This window comes from Aulonocara stuartgranti (assembly GCF_965226115.1).
Source record: "Aulonocara stuartgranti genome assembly, chromosome: 5".
NCBI classification, from domain to species: Eukaryota; Metazoa; Chordata; class Actinopteri; order Cichliformes; family Cichlidae; genus Aulonocara; species Aulonocara stuartgranti.
Window position 1 is genome coordinate 5,673,865 of NC_138943.1, and position 24,301 is coordinate 5,698,165.

At 40.5% G+C, this 24,301-nt stretch overlaps 2 protein-coding genes across 7 annotated transcripts in view; one reads left to right on the top strand and one right to left on the bottom strand.

Moving 5' to 3' along the window:
• The window catches only part of snta1 (syntrophin, alpha 1), a 30,207-nt gene extending 22,830 nt beyond the window's left edge, over window positions 1–7,377 (bottom strand). The window contains exons 1-2 of one of the 2 annotated variants that reach the window (XM_082534570.1): window positions 6,825–7,377; window positions 490–675 (exon numbers count right to left, since the gene is read on the bottom strand). In XM_082534570.1, the coding sequence (XP_082390696.1) occupies window positions 490–675; window positions 6,825–7,107 (469 nt within the window). In that variant the 5' untranslated portion in view covers window positions 7,108–7,377. The remainder of the gene's footprint in view (window positions 1–489; window positions 676–6,824) is intronic. The other variant, XM_082534571.1, reaches the window with a different exon arrangement.
• Window positions 6,928–24,301, top strand: part of cbfa2t2 (CBFA2/RUNX1 partner transcriptional co-repressor 2) — a 44,681-nt gene continuing 27,307 nt past the window's right edge. The window contains exon 1 of one of the 5 annotated variants that reach the window (XM_082534564.1): window positions 6,928–7,018. Coding sequence is in view for 2 of the 5 variants with exons in the window: in XM_082534561.1 (XP_082390687.1) it covers window positions 16,795–16,822 (28 nt within the window). In the remaining 3 variants the exon portion in view is untranslated. Of the gene's footprint in view, window positions 7,019–13,760; window positions 13,785–16,077; window positions 16,823–21,825; window positions 21,971–24,301 lie in introns of those variants that run through there. The other 4 variants (XM_082534566.1, XM_082534561.1, XM_082534559.1 and 1 more) reach the window with 4 other exon arrangements.

Consider the following 24,301-nt stretch of genomic DNA (forward strand, 5'->3'; position numbering starts at 1 on the left):
TATTCTTAAATAGTGAGGCTTTTCCTCTCGCTGTTTGAGTTCAACTCATTATTTGGATGTTTCCGGTGAAGTCAGATCAAAGTTTTGATTAAATGAAGCGTCTCTCCCGGCTCGTCATTTTTCACCCTCGAGGAAGACTGAATCAGGTCTGGAAAAATCTATAAAGAATATCAAGGTATCAAACATTCTCATTATTTTTACCTATGTATCTATTTGGAGCTGTGGGGTGCACAGAGGGTGGATGAGATATAAGAACTTACGTACTTTAATACCCTGAGGACTATATCATTTGGCAATACGAGGAGTTTTTCTTCTTTGCATGTTTTGTAGTTAACTTCTAATATCCTGTCACTTTTTAGAGCATCTGAACAGCAAAGCGGGCGCACAACAGGAAGAACAATGAAAGAAAGACTGAATTGGACAAAGAAGAAAATGTCAGAGTCACAGGATGTACTCTAATTGTTTTTGGCTAAATGAAAACTATCTTACCTTCAAGGATGACTTCTTTCCCGGTTTTTTTTAACGCTTGCACAGCCTCGTCATGCGTGGCCTCTCGTAAGTCGTAACCATTGACAGAGAGTATGGCATCACCAACATAAAGGGCCTCGGTCTGGTCAGCAGCCAGGCCTTTAAAAATTTTGGAGATGAGGATTGGCATCTTGTTTTCCTTGCCACCTGCATGATCAGACAAGAAAATCAAGTTAAAAATCATGTGGAAAAATCCAACTTTTACCACTAATTAGCTTCACAAAGCAGTTTGGTAGTTCCTATTTGAACGGCCTATTGGCAGTATATAAAGCAAATCAAATTATATGTTTTCTTGGACGCTGGTAAATAAAGCACTGATAAAAATGCCCTTAAATTCACTGTGACTTCACACCAGAAGGTATAAGTTAGAGCTGAGTCATAAAACTAAAAAAGTGTGTGGCTGGTTGGTAGTTATAAATATGAAATAAACAGTTTCTGTCCCTTATCACCTTAACATTAGTCACCTAAACTGCAGTTAAACGAGCACATAAAAACTGATGGAGACAGTGATCGGCCTACTGTACTATGGTCTGTGTCTCCGACTCTCCCTCCCTTTGTCTCTTTGTCACACAATGAAGGTCAACTAGTAAGCTGATGGATGCGCTGTAACTCTTGTGGTGGGCTTCCGCACTTCATGTGAAATATCATCGTTAATGTCAGCTTAAAGCTGGACTTTGGCCTTCAGGCTAGTGAGAAATAGTCTTAAAGACGATAAAATGCTTTTTGTGTTTTGGTTTTTTTTGCTATTTCTTCTGGGTGATCCCTCTGCGAGGATTTTTATCATGCAAATTTCTTTGGACACCCAATGTAGTATTCTTAAAAATATCAAAACTTCTACACACGCCACCAGGACGATGAACTTATCCACTATTCTGAGCACCATAGCATCATATAGATGTATAATCAGAGGCAATATGTGGCCCTCACTGACTCAGTCACTGAATTAACGAGGGTGTTCCAGAAAGCTTATAGAAAAGATAAGTTAATGTGGGTTTTAAAGCTTTGTTGGTGATGCTATCTTTTATGTATATCATCAAATGTTTAATAAAAAAACAACTAAACTTATAAACTTGAGTAATTACTTTAAATCTTAAAAAAGATATGGGAATTTGTCACAGGACAGTTAAGTAACATGCATGACTATCAATACTGCTAGGTATATTTTTTAAGGTTTGTGTTTAATTAATGCCATTTTGAAAAGGAGCTGAAGAACCAACAACAAATACAGAAGCCAAAGTAGATGGATACCATGTTATCTGCCTATAAGCCTATAAGAGTCATTCTAAGAGAGCATTTTGTGGTTGTAAGTAGATACAACTAACTGGTAGAAATGATAGACTTCACTATACTACAATACAAAAAAAATCTGCAGTTCTTTCTTTAGTGGGTGACATTGTAAATGGATATTGCATATTGTATATGGAGTGTGAGAGAATTCTACTATCAACGTTGGAGATCCACAGGCCACAGTCAACAGGACCAGGAAGGTGCAGGAGATGTAACCTGGGACAGTGTACACTGAGAGACACAACCAAGTGGCTGGGATAGTGTGCAAGCACAGCTGTGCCTCATATGGGTTAGAAGTACCCAACTCCCAAATGGAGGACACCACAGAAGGTGGTTGAGAACAACAAGGCTAAGGTCCTGTGGGACTTCAAGCAGCTGCTGGCCAGCCAACCACACATAGTGGTGGTTGACACGGAGCAGAAGACCACAGTGGTCGTAGATGTGGCAGTCCCAGGGGACAGCAACATGAGAAAAGGGAGCACAAGAAAACAGAGAAGTAGCAGGGAACAACTGGAGCAGATGTGGAAGGTAAAGCCCATAATAGTCCCAGTGGTAACAGGAGCATTAGGAGATGTAACTGGAAGAGTGGCTCCAGCAGATTACAGGCACAACATTAGGGGTCTAAGTCCAGTGCAGTCCTAGGAACAGCTAAGATTCTGTGCAGTACCTCAGACTTTTGCAGAAGACCCAAGGAGGAACACACACACACACACATATCATGGCCTAGCATGTTATATACCACTAAATTAACATTTTATTCATGAGGTAACAGGCACAAGATAGCCCCAACTCATTACATTCTTTAAATAAGTAACTACACTCTTGTACAAAACTGAATAATAACAGTAAATAAGCTAATCCAACCACATAATTAATACTGGAAGATCTAACAGAATTGCTGTGAATGGACAGAGTTGCAACAACGACTGCAGACAATATGAGTGAACATACAATAAGGCTTCATTAAAGCTGATATGGATTGATATAGCTCAAGATGACACAGTGCATATAACAGAGGATTCAAATGTAGTACAGCAGTTGCACAGTAGGCAAGAGAGTTTCTAGGATATAGTGATACTGGTTTCTAAAGCCATTTTCAGACATGATGAATGTAACATTAATGGCTTCATTAGTCTGTTAAAGTGGCGGCATTCAAATATAGGTCACTATCACTTTAATGTTCCACACAGGTTCATTCAGACATGCCCAAGGCAATGACGGAGCCAGTGCTTTCTACCATAAAAAAAGGAGACAAGCATTGTCAGCATAAGCTCTACTCAAGTGTGGCAACACTTTTGAACATGCCATTGTCTACAAGAGCAACGTCTCAGTGTGTGCTGCTCAGCATACCAGCATGTGAGAGACAGCAGTGGCTGCAGTTCAAACTTGTGTCGTTAATAAAGTTATATTTAAATGTTACTCGGCCTGGCCTAGAAAGATAGAGATCATGACTTTTACAAAAAAAAGTGAAGCTCGTTTAGACATAAGGCCAACAAGTTTGGAGGTCATCGGTTTTATGGTAAAGAGTGTGAGTCTGAAAAAGGGCTAAAGTATCCAGGGGATGATGAGGAGGGTGTCAGAAACACTTAGCGTTGGCAGAGAAAAGGATGGGGGCACGTTTAGAGAGTAGACATTTGAATCAATGAGGAGACAAAACCTTTAAGGAACAGTTAAAAATATTTTTTTCCCACTTTCTTTACATTATAAAGCCTGACCTTGGAGGAGAGAGGAAATTCCCAAGAGAGTCTGAAGTTTCCCTCAAGTCTGAAATACCACTTACTGGAATGATTGCAGAATAAACATTTTTTGACATATTGTTCTAAAAAATAACCATTAATATGTCTGCCACTCCCACACAAACCTTTATTTCCTTCCTACCATTCTTGCAGGTGCATTTCATGTCAAATACAGTTCAGCACCTACAGCTGGGAATCTGTCAATCAAATATAAGGTGGGTGGCAGTGGTACAGACAGGGTGGAGCCACAGAAGCTTCTTATGGCAGATTAGTAAATGGTATAATAGTGCTGTGTATCTAATTTATTTATTATAATGCTTCTTCATCATCAAAAAATCTGCACGTCTGCACTTCAACTGTCATCAGCTTAATTCACACAATGCTGGAACAATATATAGAGTCAAAACAAAACTTCAAAGTATTGTGGATTCATATTCCTAATGCAATTTTATTAATATTTTTGTTATGCAATGTTGCACTTGAGTCTTGCTGACTGACAAAAATAATGTCTGGAAAAAGTATGAGTTGGTCTGTTATAAGAGTTTCAGGAACCAAAACATGGTTTCATAATATTTGGCCCACCCAACTGGAATTCAACACATAGGGACTATTCAAACAAAGTCTGGGATGGTTTTAAAGTGAAATAATTGTTTTATGGTACTGTTCACCAACTGCCTTCTCTCAAAGTAGCATTCCCTCTGACTGTCATTGTGGTTATATGCACGGACCGTGCACCTCAGTGGCTCCAAAGAAGGAAAAATGTCTGCAGAGACACGCAAACTTTTACTATTCTGCCTGTCCAGAGACCTGGAGTCTAGATTTCATGCCTCCCCTCTTAAATTTAGACGTGAGTTAAAGTTGCCTCCGTACTCTTCCTCAAGCTGGGGTGGGCTCCCTAAAATTAACACTAGTGGAGTACTCCACTCCCAGCCACATAGCTTTCATCTTTAGCCAATGACAACTGACTGCTGTGAGCTGCTTCTCTCAGCTGTTCGCAATGCGGTGTCAACTAGCCTACAAGTTTTTCTCTGTTCTTTCATTTGTTTCCCCCTGCGTTTCTGACACTTTTTTCTTCCTGCTTCTTTTTTCTTTTTACTCTTTTCACCTCTTTGACCTCTTGTCCCATATACCATTTCATGTTTGGCCTGCTCTTTCTGCCTGCACCTTTCACTTTCAATCTTGTATACCCTTCCTCCCAAAACTGCCTCTGAACATCCAGCATCGCAACAATGTCAAGCCAAAAGGCTTCTAGCTAGGATTTGGTTTTAATAACATGCTGTCTGATTTTCAAACCCACCCATTTCCACAGATGGACATCACAGTTATGTCATTAGGGTTTGGCTTTGTTTTGTTGTTGTTCGGAATTGCGGGGGGACTAAAAATTAAGATGTCACCAGCAGCTACAATGATGAGCCATCTTTGCAACATGACAATAATGCAAGTTTACAATTATCTATCAACTCGACACTTTACAACAACCAATCGCCAAGTGATTACCTGGGAAGACAAACTTGCCAGGAGGAAGCTACAGCTCACACACATGCAATTATACCCACACATGCTGCTTATAGATCCATGCCCGTTATTTATTACACCTTTTACTGCCTTGGCAGCCCATGCTTTACAACACAAGGTGACTTAAGGTTGTGAACTGACAATAATTCATTGATATGATACATGTCATCACACAGGGGTTATGATTAAAAAATATAATTAGATTTATTGAGACTGTGCAAGAAACCTAATGAGATTTTTATTTTTATATGTAATTCTAGGAAAACTCTTCCAGTACATATTTACAACACACCACCAGGAAAATCTGAATTTAGAAAGCTGACTTTTTAGGCGAGAATTGTGGGGTCTGCATTTGCATTTATCACGACCCAAGCAAAATAAGAAACACAGTATGTAATACATCAGTGTGCAACAAACAGTGTTTATTTAAGTTGCACAAAAGAATCATAAGTTCACCACAATAACCTCAAACAATTCTAGTTAAAGCCAAGGTGGCGGAACCCCACTGTGTGTGGCAAGAATATGAAAATGACCACCTAATTACTGTTTCAATTATAAAGACAATGTAAAGACACAAAGCAAGCTGTGTAAAAAGAAAAAGTGTAAATCTATCAGTTGCTACTAAATTTCAAGAACAAAAGCTGTAATATTTGTCCGTCTATAAAATATAATAATATCCAAAACATTCCTAAAACTTTGTTATCACATTCCTGTCCGTTTTATCTTTTATATTTACATAGCATCCCACTGCTCAACCTTCCTAATCATCTTCAGTTTGAGATCCCCACAGAGATAGGCTATTTTTGTGGAAGCAGGACAAGGAAAAGTCTTTTATCAGCTGCTGCAAAACACATGGCAGGTATGCAGGCTTTGCTGGTAAAATATGGAGAGATTACAACCTTTCTTCATTGAGAAGTCCCTGTAGAAACAATATTCTTGTGGCCACTATGTGCAGTAGAGGTCTCTGTGTCCATGTCTACTCCAGATTGCTTATTCAAAAGCAAAGTTCCACAGCCAAAAAGGTCTTTGAACCACCTAAAATACTCTGTAGAGCGTGGATTTTACTCTGTCACATATATTTATTGGTGTTACAGCTTCATAATCAGAAGTTAGATCTAATAAAACTAATGACACATTTGTGTATGTGAGTGTTGGTTGATAACGCATAATATTCAGGTTTATAACCTGCTTTGTTTGGTGTCTGTAGTCCATAAATAAATATGTTTAAATGAACTGCTGGTGTCGACACTGCTGGGTAATAAGCATCTACGGAAAGTATTCGGGGATTTATGGAAACTTTTTAAAACCCAAATCGAGTTAAACAGAATCACGTGCCATTTCCTGATTTCTCTCAATTCAATTATCCAAGTTATTTAAACACGGTGGAACCCAACGTTACATGACAGTAGCGAACTAATTACCGTCTCCGGTGACTGTGGTGCACTGAAATGGTTCCCTGTTGAGGAGAGAAACAGCTTGAGAAAATCACAGCTGTCGTTTTTTCTGCGCTAACATCGGACCTATACGTGTGAGTTATAACACGAACGGATATTTGTCATAGAGCAAATCGCGGAAAAGTTGCATTTTACGCACGTTTCTGAGAATTGTTGCACATTGTTGAAGTTAGGTAAGTTAACTGGCCGCTGTTTTCGCGGTGGGTGACAGAAGGTACGCTGTAGTCAAAACTTGTGTTAACTGACAGTAACTCGCCGTTCATGCAGTTAGCTATCTTTAAGATACTTTCGTAAACTACCTTACCTTTGATACTGATTCCGAGCCCGCCAACATCTTGCTTGGTAACTCGCACCGTGCGCTTCACGTTGGTGATGGTTTCCGGGACCGGGGACGAGCTGAGGTTCGGGGGATCTCCGTTGATAGCACCGGCAGGACTCGGGTTTGGCTTCGCGGGTTCTTCGGTGCCCTCGCCGGGGTTTAACGTGAGACTATCTTCGGTAAGTGTAGCCAATACCCGGATCCAGCGGTCCACGGTCACTCGAAGTTCCAGCAGTCCCGTTTTCTGCGCCTTCATCGCGGCAGCCATGTTCAACGCATTCCTGGAATAACTCTAGACGGGCTGGCAGTCCTGTAAGAGGGGGTAGAGGGCTGTGGTAGGGGGCATGCAGACACACACATTGAACCCCCCTCCCTCTATTTTCTCCTCCTCCTCCAAAAGAGGTTTATCCAGTAGTAGGCTAAGTAAAGTTAATTGAGGGCGATGCGATTAGCAGCGGTGTTGACACACACTCAAAGTTCAAAGAGCTTCTTGTTCAGCCCATCCGTTAATCAGCAATGTGAGGTTGAGCCACGCATAATTAAGTTTTTGATTCATTATTTATTTCGAGTGTATTTCAACACCCAGCCTCAGATCACAGATCTCATTTCCAGTGTGCCCGAAACGCGCAAAATCACTGCGCATATATATATATATATATATATATATATATATATATATATATATATATATATATATATATATATATAAGTTCTGCAATAAGGAAAACAAAATCGATATGCTTTCAAGGCCAGAAACGTATTTCTAGTGAAGAGAGCTTATATCAGGAATGACACCCACTAAGCATCTTCGGCTTGATTTCCGCTGACAGAAAACAGTGGGTGTGATGTTACCATGAAGAAGCCTGCACGTTAATCAGAACAATTATATTTATTACCTCTTATTCAAAATGAGTTTCAGGACAACAGGAACTGAAAGAGGCCATAATGCCCCTCAGTACCATGACACCGATGCCCTGTTGCAGCAGCTGAGGCATAGTTAAAGTTGGTCAGTAACCAAATAACCAAATAACCAGTAAATGTTGTTAAAACCAGACACGTGACCAGTAAGATGTTGTACAAAGCATGATTAGCCCAAAGCTCTTCTCCAGTAGGTACCAAATGAGTTGGCAGCGTGGTGTTTGAGCATCGCAAAGGATGAATCAATGCTGGATACAGACCAAGACCAAACGACCTCATCTCCCAGACTGGGAATTCCATGACAGTGAAGAAATGGGCTAAAAAAAATACATGAAAACTTTGTTGTTTGTGTTTGAAATTTTCTGCAGATAGAAGGTAGAATCGTGGTTTAGATTAGTAAACTGATTCCACCGGGGCTACTGCCAAAAATGCAAACCCATGGTGTTTCAGTTAAAAACCCAAAACAATCCTGCGTATGCTGAAGATGAGTGCCAGTAAGTGGAATTTCAGTTCTTTTCAGTCCACAATTTTCATGTTTAAATTTCCAGTTCAAACTAAAATATTTTTCAGATTTAATTTATTTCCTTCCTCATTTCTTCAGTTCAAACTGTTTAGCAATGCTTTCCATTTCTTTTGTAATTTGCAGAAATCTACTCTGGCTGTCAGTTTTCTTTTTCATTTAGTAATGAGTAGTAAATATGTAATGAAAAATGTGAAAAAAAAATGCAATAACTATTTTGAACTATTTCCTCATATGCCATGATTTCAGGAGTAATAAGCCAAGCCGTTCAGTCTCGGTCTTGACAGAAACTCAACGTGGATAAGTACTGGACTGTTGTGGTGACTCAGCAGAGGTGCACTTAATTGTGCAGCATAGACATTAAGACCATGCAGGAGTCACTGAAACAAGCTGATGAAGCAGTCCTCATTTCCTATGCTCTGTTGCATCGGCAAGGTATCTGTCAGCCCTTCAGCTGTGTGTGTGGCAGCCTGTGTTGCATCTGCTTCACAGCAGGTGAAATAGCAAAGAAGTCCCAGCACTCAGGGTTGGAAAACACTCTTCTGGGTGGGCTGTTTAGAGGCAGTTGCTCCCTTAATGAAAACAAGTTTGGAGCTTTGACTGAAAATTCCTCTAAACCCACACAGATGCTCTAAATATTCTCATCTGTCAACAACATTTCTTTATAATTCTAAAGTAGCTAATCAACTCAAATATCAACGCTTACTTTATTCTAATTGGTTCATGTTTACTGTAGTGAATATTGATGTAACAACTTTATTTCTAACAACTTGTTTTTTAAGTCATAGACCATGGCTCAGCTTCACACTAAATATTCAACAGGGAATTTCAAAGCTTAGATTCAAATCTTTTGTCTCCCTCTAGTGATTAAATGGCTCTATTACCTCTACACTGGAAACCTAATCTGTTTAAATAACAAAGATTTCCCACATGTCCTATAGAGTACTTTAAAAAAAATCTAGGAACAGCTTCTGATTGTTATGCGATGAGGTTTTCACTGTGATAGAAATAAAATAAACAGTAAAAACAGCTGAATTAAGAGAAACTATTTCAGACTTTACTACAGTCTTGTTAAAGAAAACACATTTTGCAGTTATAAAGTATAGGCCATATGTATAAGGTTAAAATGCAATTACTGCGTCATTAACTGATATTAAACAAGCACAGCCTGTCCCAGGATTACCCTTTGATTATTTAGTTCATATCCAACCATATGTCTATTAGTATTCATGGATTTGTAGGCAATTAATGCCATATGGTACTCAAAGAGCAAAATAAATAAATACATTTAGATAATATAAACAAATATTGGACCAATCACAACTATCATTTGGACATTTCAGTTGCCCGGGGTGACACTTTAAAGTAAAGACAAAGGGTTTACTTGGAAATACTAAAGATACAACAATTATACTGTTTATGAACATACAAGATGGAGCTTGTTTTTATTGGCATCGTATCCATTAATATTATATAGATGTGATGGGGAACATAGTCTTGCAGTTAAAAATGTGGATTTTCAAATTTAAAGTGAAGTCAGATGATTCCTGTGTTTCCAAATAAGTCATACAAACTCAGCTATCACATCAACCCTGTTGTTTTCAGCAACAGCAAGCAACTGTTTTTTTTAAAAAAAAGACACAACTATGATGAAACCACTCTATGGCAAGTGTACAATGTGGCATTTAATTAATTAATGGTTAATGAACGAATGGATTTATTGGCCAGTTGCTATGATTTTGTGAGGTAGAAATAAGGTCCAGTATCGGAGCTTGTTTTAGCCAAGCGGCAGTGTCCTGTTCTGTTCAACCTATGAGCGCACAAAAGAACAGCACCTGTAGCTCACCTGTCAGAGTGTGTACCGCATGTAGAAAAGTCTGTCCTCAGCTCAGAGGCCTGGGTTTGGTTCTGTTCCAGCTCACGTGTGCAGGTATGTAGGATTGTCATCCCAATCTTCCTGTTCTAGAAGGCGGAAAATCCCCAAAACAATAAACATGTCGCCTAAAGGAAATGGCTATTTAGTTTCTCCAGTAAGTATATTTTAAACCTGTTTTTCCAACATCTAAAATTAGCACCCCATTCAAAATCACAGTGAATTACAGATCCACCTGCCTAACCAAACTAGTTGGTGCTGGCATTAGGTAAAAATTACCCATCTTTTATACATAGCCAGTGTGGTTTGAGGTTCAGTTACCCTTGCTACATTTAACATAATTAATGAAACAAATGATTTATATGAAGTTTATTGTCACCTTTTCTCATTCCACCCATAAACCTTATCCTCCTTTGTCCACACTTTTGTTTAGAAAAGGATACGTCCTTGTACTAATTAGCACATGTATAGAAGCACACATATAAATAGCACAGCAAAAATGAATGGGAGACTTCAACAACAGTGCTTGACTTAAGAAGTGGGTCTACATGGTGATGTTTAGCATTATGACAAGTGGTTGGCCATCTGACCTCCAGTCTATGCATCTGTTGGTCTATTTGGGATGTGAGTGGCAGGTGGCCGGCCTCTCTTTCACAGTAGCACAGCTTAATATATTTGCAAAGCTTAGCTGAATGGAAGAGCAGGATTTGTAAGGATCTCTCACACACAAAAAACAAAACTGATTGGATTGTTTGGAGTGGATCTAGTCATCTATAGTATTAAAATTGTGCACATTAAAGTAGTGACTTGTTTGCTAGTGTGCTTGCATTTACAGTAGTGTAGGATGACATCATATTTCACCATTGTCCTTGCAGGATTTAACCAATACTGAGCACCGTCAAATTACACTAGAGCTTAAGTCAGCAAGAAGTCAAGGACCTGAAATTAAATCTGTTTTCTGTTGTGTACAGGAAAAACAACCAAAACGGTGAATGATGATTTGCACTAATAGAGTGCGTTGCGTGAATGTATGTCATTGCTGATAAACCTAATAGCAGTAAAAATCAAGAATGAATGAATAAAGGATATAAAACACAAGATTTTCATTTAAATATTAAAAAAAACCTTATTTAAATGCTTAAAATGACTATATGATATATTAAAAAACAAAAACAATATTAACTTTATCTATGATGGCTGTATGTGTAGTTGACAATGTATTTAATTTTATCTTTGCTAACATAAATTTAAAAAAACAAAAACAAACTAATATATAAATATATATGACTAAATGTAAGTTGAATAAAAGTTTAACATGTTAATGATCTATAAACGTCATTTCTGTCTAGGTCAAGGCAGACTGGTTTTCTGCTATGCTGAAGACAACTAACATTACCCTATAGCACTTCTCAACAACATCAGACTGCTATTGTATCTCTTGTTGTTGTTTAAGTAATAAGACAATACGTTTGAATAATAATGACAACAAACTACAAACACAATTTGTATATACAGAACACATGTGAAAATTGCTAGATCATTATTTCTATCTATTTTTTTTTATATATTTCAATTTAACAATTGCTTAAAGCACTAGAATATGTATTGTATTTATGTTAAATAAATGAAATCAAATTAAGAACTTAAAGCATTATTTCCACATAACTTATAACCTGTAAAGGGGGTACTCTGCCTCTCACCCAACGCCAGCTGGGACAGAATGCAGCCCCCTTCCCATGTCCACAGTTGGATAAACGGTTAAGAAAATGAATGGATGGATGTACACACACACTCAAGCAGACAAACAGACTACAACCCCCCAACTTATCATCTCTGCACCCTTAGTTCAGTCAGTCACATATATGCATATCTCAACTCCCCAAAGACAGTGGACAGTTGGGGAGCCCTACTGATTAGTTTCAACGTCCCCCTGCATCCTTCTGCCTTCTCCTGCCATCCTCCAAGCATCTTTGCTTCCCTCCCCTACTCTGCTAAGGGCAACAGCTCCAGAGGTCTACCATATGGACTAGTGTCTGAGCGGCTGACAGCCTGCCTCCCTGCAGCTTGCATGTGTGTGTGTTTTGTGTATGTGTTAATTTCAACCCTGTGCTGACTGTTTAGTCTGCCCCACCTGTTCCTCTGTAACAACAGACCAGACCTCTCATCAAGCCATCCATGACGGGCTGCTGGATGGATGGATGGATGGATGGATGGATGGATGGATGGATAGATAGATAGATAGATAGATAGATAGATAGATAGATAGATAGATAGATAGATAGATAGATAGATAGATAGATAGATAGATAGATAGATAGATAGATAGAAATAAATAAATAAATGGTAAATGGCCTGTATTTATATAGCGCTTTACTAGTCCCTAAGGACCCCAAAGCGCTTTACATATCCAGTCATCCACCCATTCACACACACATTCACACACTCATTCACACAGATAGATAGATAGATATCCTATCCTATCCTAAGGATATCTATATAGATAGACGAGTGATGATTGTGGCATTTTCATCTAGCAGAGCAACTGGGAATTATGTTATTTTTAAGCACCTGAAAGTCATTGAAAATGTTCTTAAATGAGCAAAAAAAGGAGAAAGGTTAAAAAAAATGGGGCAAAAGGCAGGAAAACAGATGGATAAGCTGAAGCAGACAGACAGATGAGGGGATAATAATAGATTAAAAATATGGAATAATTTATTCTTAAAAATGAATGACAGACTGTGCTGTGAACAGACAACAGTAGACAGACATACCGCCCTGCTTCCCGAACACCCAAGGACACAGGATAACAATGAATGAATTTGGGGGTGATAATGAGAGGTCAAACAGAAGAATAAGTCTCAGGCTTGTACACCTGTGGCCCACCTTCTGCCATCTAAACAACCCAGCAACCACAATCACCGCAATATTTAGTTACTCTCATTAAAACCTCCTGAATAATGTAAAGGTATATATGGATGAGACATTCATGCGGAGGAGAGGAGACCACACTGAGGGTTAGACGGATCTACATAATAGGAATATATCTCTCTCCATCTGCTCGTGTGTTTATAATCTTCCCCTCCTCCTTCTTAATGCTGATCTATCTATTTGATACCCCCACCCCATTCCCCCAATCAGCTTCTCTAACATCATGGTCTATATAGAGCCTGCCTTATTTTGCGTACTGAATGCGGTGCATGTGTGTCTATGCAAATGCATGTCTGTTTGTCTTTATCTGTGTATTTCAGTGTCTGTATGAGTTGACACAAGCACTTTGTGGTCTCAGAGGAATTAACCAAGCGTCTGCCACCTGACCCCGTTGACTCTGACCATCCTGGGCTCAGCTGATACGCGTGCCTTGTGGCCCTGACATGTGGATGACAAAAAAGCATGAAGAGTGGGAGGAGGCCAAGGACAGAAGGACCGGCAGGCAATGAATGATTATGATGACTAGGGCCATCTTGCTTGCCTCTGCAGCCTCCCCTCCACACCCCAGTAGAAATCCTGGACTTGGCCCTGGCTCTGGCTTACACATGGACAAGTGATCTGGCTTGGGTCGGCGTGGGTGAAGTGTCACCACCAGGCAGGGTCTGGCCTGTCAGCTGTCAGGGATGACAGGAGGAGACTAGAGGAGGTGTGTAAATAATAGAGGAAAATTGGTAAAGGTAAATAATCGCAAAAAGAAAATAGCTGAGGAGGGTGGATTTGTAAAAAGAAAGCTGAGGGAACAGACAAAAAAAGGAGATAATTTTGGAGGAGCTGACTAAAACAATGGATGAAAGGGAACAGGTTTTGCGGAGGTGTCATATCTGCCAGGCCTTATGCAACCTACAGTGCTCACACAGATGGCACGACTGCTGAGAAAGTAGGGTAAACAGTACCAGCTAATGACTTGCCCCCTCTTGACTTTGTACAGTGAGCTGAGAAAGCACATTATTGGAAAAAAGGGCAATCTCTCATGTGGATTAAGAATCTGTCAGGTCAACCATTGTACAGTGAAGAGTGAATAGGTAAATATGGGGGCTGGTGTAGTAATGGTCAAAGCTGGTTATAACTGAGCTCCACAGAGTTTGGAGAAGCCGTACCCAAAGGCTCGAGAATACTATGTCTCAACACTGAGAAGAAAAACACAAAAACCTCTAATCATTACCATGTCACAAAAATCAGATAAGAGCCAAATATCCTTGAGCAAAATATTAACCCCATGTTGCCCTCCAATGCATCCATCGGAGTGTGAATGCGAGTGAATGTTAGAAGCCCTAAAAACCTTAGATAAAGTGTTTGTGTGAATGGGCATGATTGGGTAAATGCACAAGTTGTATAAAGTGCTTTGAGTGCTCAGTGAGAGTAGAAAAGCGTTATATAAGAACCAGTCCACTTACCATTCTCTTTATACTTAAAAATGAAAATGCTCATGCATTAGGTCGCATGCTAATATTAGTCCTACAGTTTAACAGGGAGGGGGTTTACATATTGCTAAAACCTTGTAACAGCTCCAAATACATTTGGCTAGTCATCCAGTCAGCTCATAGTTCAGGTCAGTGTATTTGCTGTGTAACAGTCTTGGTTTGATTAAAGAGGCTGTGACAAAGAGGCTGAAAGAGGTTCAAGGGGGAGCAATGGCCAGCTGTCACATTGAGGGACCACAATGGCCACTGAAAATCCTACCACCATCTAAGCCTGTTTCTTCATTGACTCCAGTCTCCCGCCAACTGACTACTCACTTCTTTGTTAACCTGTCACAGGGCTAGTTGACAAGATGAGTTAGGACATTGTTGTCACTGTCAAAGATATTGTTTAAACTTATACATTTAAAGGGTGACTCACTGAATTAGTACTAGATTAGATCACAGTGACTGATGGAGTTCCCTACTGAAATAATAACAGATGTACTACAATACAGGGGCATTACAGTATTTCAGTGAAGCCTGTCTGAAGTAGTACTGCTAAGTAGTTAAGGTGTGCGCACAAGTGGTTTACAATTTGGGGTGTTTATTTTAAGTTTACAACCGCTGTCCAACTTAAACAATGAGTTGACTCATATAAATAGATTTGAATTCAATTCAATTTTATTTATATAGTGCCAAATCACAACAACAGTCACCTCAAGGCGCTCTATATTGTACAGTAGATCGTACAATAATAGATTTTTTGCATGCTCATGCGTGCTTATTTTTTGCATACTTCTTATATTGTTCAGTGCTGTGTTTAACTGTATGTTTTCCACGCCTGTCAGGCATAAAACCAACCCTATTTACCGGAACTATAAATAGGCTTCTTATGTTATTATAAAGAAAGTTAAAACTGTGTTACTCTCCTATAAGTGTAACTTAACTATTGAAAAATGCTATCTGAATGTGAACAGTAAGTGCTCTAGTGAGTGGCAAATGCAACTCTTGTAAAATCTGAAGATTTTTATCTTAAATAATAAGGAATGTGTTGTGAATGTGTATTCTTTCATTGTTATGTTGCTTGTGAGAACAGCACAGTCAATAACACCTGACTTGCACAGACACTGACTGACACAGCATATTGGCTCATGTGTCCCCAAACTGTAACTCCCCCTGATCTCCTGCTTCTCATTAAAACGATTAGTGTCCCTTACCCCTTCTTTGCACATGAAGGGGGGAGGCACACAGCGCCGGTAGCTGATAGCTCTTCAAGTCTTCCATGGCAGGAGTAGTAGGTAATGACTCCTGCCTGCCACGGTGGACCTTAATTTGTCATTGTAGCACAGCAGCTGTGCAGCATGCTGCAGAGAGCAGGTGGCAGCCTGGCAGGAGTGGAGGATGGGGAAGGGGGGCAGTTGCTGGAAGGGAGAAGAGGCGGAGGAGGTGGTGGTGTGGGGTGGACAGGAGCGTGTGGCATATGTGGATGGGTGCGGGAGGGGTGGATGGAGAGCTGATGGTGGCTGGGTGTGTATATGCGTGTCTCGGGGGTGGTACAGTTGACAGCCTTCTCAGCCAGCATCCAAATATTATGCTGGTAAAGAAAAAAATAACACGTGAGACTCTGGATGCAATCCAAAACAATTTGTGGCTTCGACTCAACAGATGACACACAAAATATTCAACTTTGTTTTAACTTGCGTGCAAGTTTATTGTTCAAAGTTCAACATTAATTCATCCCTAAAGGGTAAATATCCACCATAGTTCTCTCGTCTTTGCTCGTTTCAGTGACAATTTGTGAAAGCTTTCCGAGCGATAGATTTAGGCTATGAAAAACAAAATCAATACACCAACAAGTTGAGGTCGTAAACGACTTTGCTCAAGGCAATGGAAGTGTGTCTGCTGTGAGGATTATGCGAGCTGAACTGGTGTCCTATTGTTGCCGCTGGGAGTTAATCATTACTGTTTCCCTGCTGCAAACGAGCGTTATTGGCTTTCTGCTTAAATGCTTACAATTAGTACCGCCCACTCAGATATTCTCTGTTGCGTTTGAGAAAACATACCTGATGCCTGGCGTTGGACTGGATCGATTGTCTCCGGCACATCGTGCTTCATTGTTTCTTCATTATTCTTAAGTGTTTAGAAGGTTTTTGGTTTGGAGGAAGGTCTGCCAAAAAATAAGCGAGAGAAAGTGCTTGAAAAGAAGCGCCAACCAACATTCCGCCAAGAGCAAGAAAACTCATAAAGACGAAGGGCATGGTCGGAATGCCGAGTGCTTTAACTTGTAAGTGAACCTTTAATGCATTTATTCCATATTGAAATGCATCCTGTGTGACTATGCGATCTTTTATCTGATATAGTGAATATTTACAGGTGTGTTCCTGATTTTTTTTGCACCTGCGCTTTTATGCATACTGTTGAACAAATGGCCGGTATGTCCTATTCTCGCGTTACATAATTAAGAATCCAGGATCTCAGTTAAAGAGACGTCTTTGCCTCCTAATGAAAATAAAGCAGAACTTTATTTACATAATATGTGAGGGAAAGAGTATTGTTATCAGAGTTTCTCTCAGAGGGGAGGCTGAGTCTTCGGAAAAACACCTTTTGAACGTGTTACTTCACATTACATCAAATCATTATGATGAGCAAACAAAAACTCGGTTATCCTTTTGTCTGGTAAGATCTTACGCTCATTACGATCCATTAAAGAGAGTGAATAAACTATGCATAACACATACTCTGTTGGATGCATTATCCCTTATATAGCCCCCACAACAAGGCTATTATGCTCCCATTTGATTGAATAGCAGCTTGTGGTCTATGTGTCTTTTCAGTGGAGGATTTGGAGCCCTTAATCCACCAGACTAAGTTTTTTTCCTCTCTTTCCACCATCTGGAGTTTACAGCTTTTCAAGACAAAAACACCAGGCGGTGTGAAGCCAGGCTGGAACTCCTGCTTTATGCCAGGAGGAGTTTTTTTTCCTCTTTGTCTGTAGTTTCTTCCTGCTGTACTGCTGACACTGAGGGTCAATAGTACAGCCATGCAAGGCAGCTTGACTGTGGTGTGACTGGATCCCACTTATGTGTGCTGCTAAGTGTGGATTTGATGGGAATGGATGTGTTTAAACGCTGGATTTATAGCATCACTTAGTTGTTCAGTAGTCCACATGTGAGAACCACAATAAAGAGTCTGGCATCTTCTGTTGAAACAATTGTGACCAACATATGATGCAAGTGGGGTCAGCAGAGCCTGAAGGCTTGACTCTGGACATGTGTTTCTGTGACCCCCTGCGAGGACTCCATTTGGCCTCTTTCTCACCACAGAATAACAGATAATCAGATGACAAACACATCAACTTAATAAGATGCTGATGTTTTGGTGGTGAGAGTGGTAATGATGATGACAGAGTTACAACGGCCACCAGGGAGCAGCAGAGTGTGTACTGTAATGCAAAACTACATACATGATGGATGCTGGATTTGAAAGTGATTATTGTTTTGGAAAATTTGGTTCCACTCTTAAATCAGAAAGGATAAAATGTGGGTACTCTTCTGTTTTACCGTAATTGCTGTTTAGTTAGAGTAATTTGATGCTATGCAGAAAGCTAAAAAGCCCCCTGGGAAGGATGGATGTTCTAAGTTCACTGGGAAAAAATGTACTGAAGAGCATTTGTTTCAACATTGCTACACCATAGTTGATCATTTCCATTCTCTCTTGATTTAATTAACTCTACTTGAAAACATATGGATAATCTTCAACTCAGATTATTCTCCTCCTTCTCTTGTTCTCTTTGGGCTGGGGTACAGAGTCAGATTCCAATCCTCTGACATTAAAAAAGGAAATAAACGACAAAGGGGCCCTGCAGGTTTGAATTAGAGACTTTTAATTGGTTTTGGCTTGAGTGGGTTGTTAGCATTGCCAGACGTGGGCCCTTAGTGTTTTGCCATGTGGGAGAATTTCCCCATCCTGGAGGTAGAGAAAGGTGCCTGCAGAGCTTTCGAGTCACCCCTGCACTGTTTCTTGTTCGTGTAGACTGATAGCTTGCATGCAGTTGTGTCTGCATTATGTGTTATGTATCTTGTAATGTGTGAAAATATTTTTTTCCCAGTGTGTTATAAATGCTTGTAGCTTGTAAGGGTGTGTGTCATGCATGTGGTTGGCTGTGTTTTCATATAATGCATGTACTTGGGTGTGCGTGTGTGTTTTGTGTGTCAGGCTGTGAGCCCAGTATCCTTCTCACTCCCTCTGGTCTCTGCGTGGGTCTTTTCAACCAGCACTACCACCTGTTAGTGTTTTACTCAGGCCCCAAGGCTACAATGACTGCAGAACCTTGCAGATTTGCTCATCAAGCCCATCAGATCGACTCCATTGCCTTAAATCTGGCTCCCATTTCCTATCACAGGGCCGTTCTGAGCTGGATTGCTTGCAGTTCAGCTGAGTCAAGACTGTGGACAATTAAACAAGTTTGAGTTTAGTTGAGATTGATTAATTACTTGTGAGCGACAACATTTTATTCAGCATGTTCCACTGCTGGATCACACTGGAGTGTTTGCTAAGTGTGGTTTTAGTGGTTAAAGAGATGTTTAAAGTCTGGATTTATCGGGTTACTTTGTAGCCCGATTTGGCAAATGTGTCATACACAGCAAAGATTCTGGCACCATCTGTCTGAGTAATAATCTGAAAAGACAATTTGAATAGACTTTAATTGCAAGTGCCATATATCTAGTGCTAATCGTCATTTACAGTGAAAATTGTAGTCAAAGATGGAAATGAACTCTGACTGTAATAAACAGAATTTACTCCCTTCTTACAGGAAATGAAAATATATCATCTCTGCAGCCTAAACCGCTGCAAACTGCATCATCAGTCCATTTAAACAGATGGGATTTGTCATGTTTTATGTTTCGTGAGACCTCTGAGCTTTTCCGTCCCATTGTCTGTTTCCAATTCAATCCTCTGTGATCCCATGTCTATTACTTCAGACAGTGTGGCAACCTGAAGCAAAGGTTTGAAAAAAAAGGGGGGAAAGACAGAAGTGACCTAACAGTTAAAGGAACAAAACAGTGAGAGAATGGGAGTAGAAAGAGATTAACTGTCAGGGAGAATGTGAGGCTAATTGAAGCCAGTTTTGCACAGCTGTTTCTTGTTGCTGTGCGGTACTGCACAGAGCGGCGGAGACAATAGGATCCAGATGTGATCTTGCACTGAGGATCACCCGGCAATAACAATCCTCAGAAATAGAAGGCGTACAGGAGACGGGAGATATTAAGAGTGTCCGTGCTCGTCTACTCTTTTAACAAAACATCACTTCTCCACCTTTGAAAGATAACCCAACTGTGCCTTTCAGTCTTGATTGCAGGTCTCAGCTTGGTTTCTGAGTGTTGTTAATACTCTCATTTTGTTATACTGCCAACCACCGCCATGACCTGTGTACTCAGGTGTCACTGGTAGCGTAAACATCGCTTTGACACATTTGACTATTCCAAAAAGGCGGCTTGCAGGATTTGAGAGTGGTTTTGCATACTTGTCATATGGCTTTTTAAGGACTCGGCCAAAAGGGACTAAAGCCTCTTTCCCTTTTGTGTGTTCATCTGTTAACAGTCTTTCCTTTAAATTGTCGTGTGAAAAAAAAAACTCAACAAAAAAACCAAGCATCCTTTATCATTTTTGAGGAAGAAATGCAAGTCCTGCGGTTGTGCGCAGGCATTTATTTGTTTGTCGACTTTAAGTGGAGGGACACTGGCTAGGAACAAAAGTGTCCAGTCACTTCAGAGCAATTTGGCCGAGAAAAAAAAGAAAAAGCAAGTGAAAGAAATGGATTACCACATTATGCTTTCTTAATGCCTGTCTCTCTGTTCCCACTTCTCATGCCTTTCACCCCCTTCCATCATTTCCCACTTGGCTCAGACAAAGAGGAGTTAGCATTGGTTACCCTTTTCTCCACGCCTCCTTTCTCACCCCCTGTTTCTGTCTCATGTTTCTCTCTCCTTCCATCCATCCTTTCTTTGTTCCCTCTCTTCCCTCCCTATGTTTCTGTCCCCTTTTCCTCTATTTATTTGACCTTTTTTCCCCTCTTTCCATCCGCACTCATCTGTCTGGTCTACTGTGTTGAGTCCAGCTAAACACAGCTGCAGCTTGCCTGTCACTGGCCAGAAGAAAGCTGACATCCAGCTGTGTATGAGTTATTATTGAAGACTCATGTGAGAAAACACAGTGCAGGGTCTGACAAGATGAAAAAGCAATATCGCAGCTTTAAAACCAATCTCCTTTCCCCCTGTTGAATTTGTCACTTCTGAAACATTTTTTTAACATAAATAAATTCCTTAAGTCTTGTTTTGTTTGTTTGTATATTCAAGTAATACATCAAAATAATCATTAATTGTCAGCTGTAACATGTGTAGTGTTTATGGTAAGCATGTGCAACAAGCACAGCTTGTGTCTGACCCAGTATATCACTTCTTCCCATGACAAATAGTTGAATGGAGATGATGTAAAGCCTTGGCCCGATATTCTTTTCATATTTGACGCACACACACGCATGCAGTGAATGCAACACTGAATGTGTGATTTTTGCCAAAGTCAATATAACTCTCAAGCTGTTCTTTTCCTCTGTGAATTTTATGAATTTTGTCAAGTTCACGTCATGTGTCCTCACTCTGATTCCTTGCCTGCTAATCGTAGACACATACACAAGCTTGCATTGTAGACTGCCTGTGCTTGCTCTCAACATGTTCTCGGTGCAACTGTTTATTATCTTGTCCTCAGCTGGTGTCTCTGCTTATTGTCTTTGCTTGTTTGTCCCAGCAGAGTACTGTAGCAAGATGTCATACCCGCAGTGAGTATGCAAAGCAACGGCAAAGCAGGTGATGCCACAGTCCCCTATTGTTCGCCGGGATATTTAGGGGACTTGGCTCACAAGATTAAGCATGACGGTTGGGAAAGCAGGAGGAGGTTTGGCTTTGTTTGTTATATCTTTAAAAGAAAAGGAATCACACCGAGCAAAACTGTAAATACTACCGTCATTCTATTAGTCTTCAGCAGACACATCTGAAAATTATACTGCAACATTGACAAGTCCAAACATCCCTGAGGCTTAACCTAGGGAAATGCCAACACATGCCCCTGAATGTGTGCGTGGGTGTGTGTTAGCAAAGCCAGCCGTTATCTTCCCTCAGCTTTAATTGAGCCCTTCAGAAATCCCAAACACTATTACGCACACACAAACACACACTGAAAGTAAAGCCTGGAGGCTCTATCTCAGCCAGGCCAGGTGTTCCCGGCTCCACTGCCAGATGAACCACCTGCAGATCACAGGTGTGGCCATCGCCAGGGAAGAGAACAACACAGCTGCTCCTGCAGCCTCGGGGAGAGAAAGAGAGATATAAGGTTCATAGAGAATGACCTGCTGGTAGCAGGGAACTTCACACATCAGGTACAAAAACAGTCTAAAGTAACATTGAATCATAGGTGTTGTTGTCATCATATTCCTTATAGAAAAAAACAACTGTTCAGCTCAGCTCACGGCAGTGTGCGTTTAACTGAATCAGTGATAGCACTGACGTGTGGGACTACTATACTGAAAACAGAGTGATAGTCATGCTATTTCTAGAGCTCAGTGAAATTGAGAGAAGGTTGCTAAAACTAAACCTTTGGACATTTTAATTCATCAAAAGAAAATCTTCTGTTATGACAGGTTTTTTTTGTGTATTAATGAGCAGAGAAGATGAACGGTTTGGAGGTTCAAGTTTGTCATCTTAAAGTGACGTCCTTTGCAAAGAAATAATTCCGTATTATATAAATTATGAATTTCAGATGTGGAAAAAACAAAACTTTTCTGTTATTCGTTCCCTGCTTTAAACAAAACTGCCACTAAAGTATATCCTGTTGTCCTTAAAGGAATGTGCAGAATGTAGTTACTCACTGTATATGTTACATCTGTGTGTGGGCTTGTCCAAGTTTTAGCAAGCACGCACTCTTTTAACACAAAACGTCTCCCAAACATGGAGTTGTTTATGAGAGCTATTCATGTTTATGTGCCGACAATTGGGTGAGGCTGGCAACGCAGAGCGACTTCTGATCTGCGGTATCATTTTCCAATTAGCAAAATTGCTGCATTTAAAGATTTAACTATAAGCGCCATAGATGGATATCCCCGACAGGGAATCTGCTACATAAGTTAAACAAGAGAGCAGCTGGAGAGACTTTGAAAAGTGTGTGGTTGTTGAATATCGTTTAAGCGGCGTTATTGGTGAGAAGGGTTTGGCGTCTGGCTATGCATTTGGCTTTGCTGTGTGGAAACTTTAGGAAGATGCAGCCAAGCGAGCGTGTGACCCGCCGCTCATAAATTTCAAGCACACATGCAGCCACTCTCTCACTCTCCCTCATACCAACACACAAGCGCTTTCTCACTTACTTTCCCTCTCGCTCATAAACACACACTTATGCATGAATCTCCCACTTCTTACACTTTCTCGTCTCTGTTCGTCTCCATCTTGTTTTGCTCTCTTAAACACACTTGTCGCACCCAAAGAGCAGCTTTGTGTCTCCCCTCCGTGCGTGGAGTGTAATAGGAGATGTGATGGTTTTCCGTGGGTGAGCAGGCGGGTCAGGCCTTACTTAAACTAATGGCTCCCAGCAGTGTTGAATAGCCAGACACAGTGGAGCCGAGGCCTGAGGTTTTGGAATGCCACTGCCGGCTCAATGCCTGCCTTTCATCGGCACTGAGTGAAGGAGAGAAAGAGAGCGAGTTAGAGAAAGGAAAAAAATAAAAGAAAGCGGGGGGAGAAGAGGAGGGGAAAGAAGAAAATACGGGGCTCATTTGTTATGGGTGATATGAGGATGACTGAAAAGGAGGGCACAATAGTCTTTGAATGGAAGGACAGAGTGGGGTGAGGGCAGGTCCGTAGACCGGGGGAAGAGGTGAAGGGAGAGGCGTGTTTGAGCTTGTGGGATGTCAGGAGGGGGTAAAGTACCAGTCGCTAGTTGTTTTGTGTAAGAGCAACGTGGGACCCCTCCTGACCAGTCACCCGTTTGTTCTTAATGTCTTGATGGATGAGCTTTGAACAAGTCTTGAGGGAGTCGGTATAGCCTTGTTCAAACTAATGCAGATAATTTAAACATTTCTCTTCTCTTTTGCCTTTCATCCCAACTGTGTGACCATAACTGACCGACAAATACATCCCGTTGGAAATTCCCTAAAAACTCAATACATTTGAAATGCAGACAATGTGTATGTCATATCTCATATGTTCAGACTGATTTGTTCCTATATTATGCTGTAAATGCACTCAGCATTTCACTCTTTACCACTTTAAACAATGCAGCATTTTTTAAAAGTTCACATTTTGTGGTTGTTCTCCTTCTTTATCAGGCAAAAAAGTCTGTAAAACTGTATCTGTGATGTAAGGAGCTAGGAAAGAAAAGTTGCTGGACATATTTAAGTCTCTAAGACTGGACTTAAAGTAGTCCAGTTGCTTTGTGTTTTCTTTCCAAGCTCCTTGGACAGACACCTCTTACACAGACGTACTGTATCTGTGCTTTGCATGTCTGCACATGATGCATCAGATAATTCGCTAAAGGGGTTCCCCTTTGTGCTGAAATATGACAGAGAGGGAGTTCTTGAGCAAGTTTCAGTAATGCCATGAGTTGGGAGTGAAAATCTGTTGGTACGGGAAGTTTTGAAGGGAACAGCTCTGTACGCAAACGCATCTGCAGCTCAGTCTAACTGAGCCATCTGTGTGCATAGCTTTTTTTGCAAGAGAGC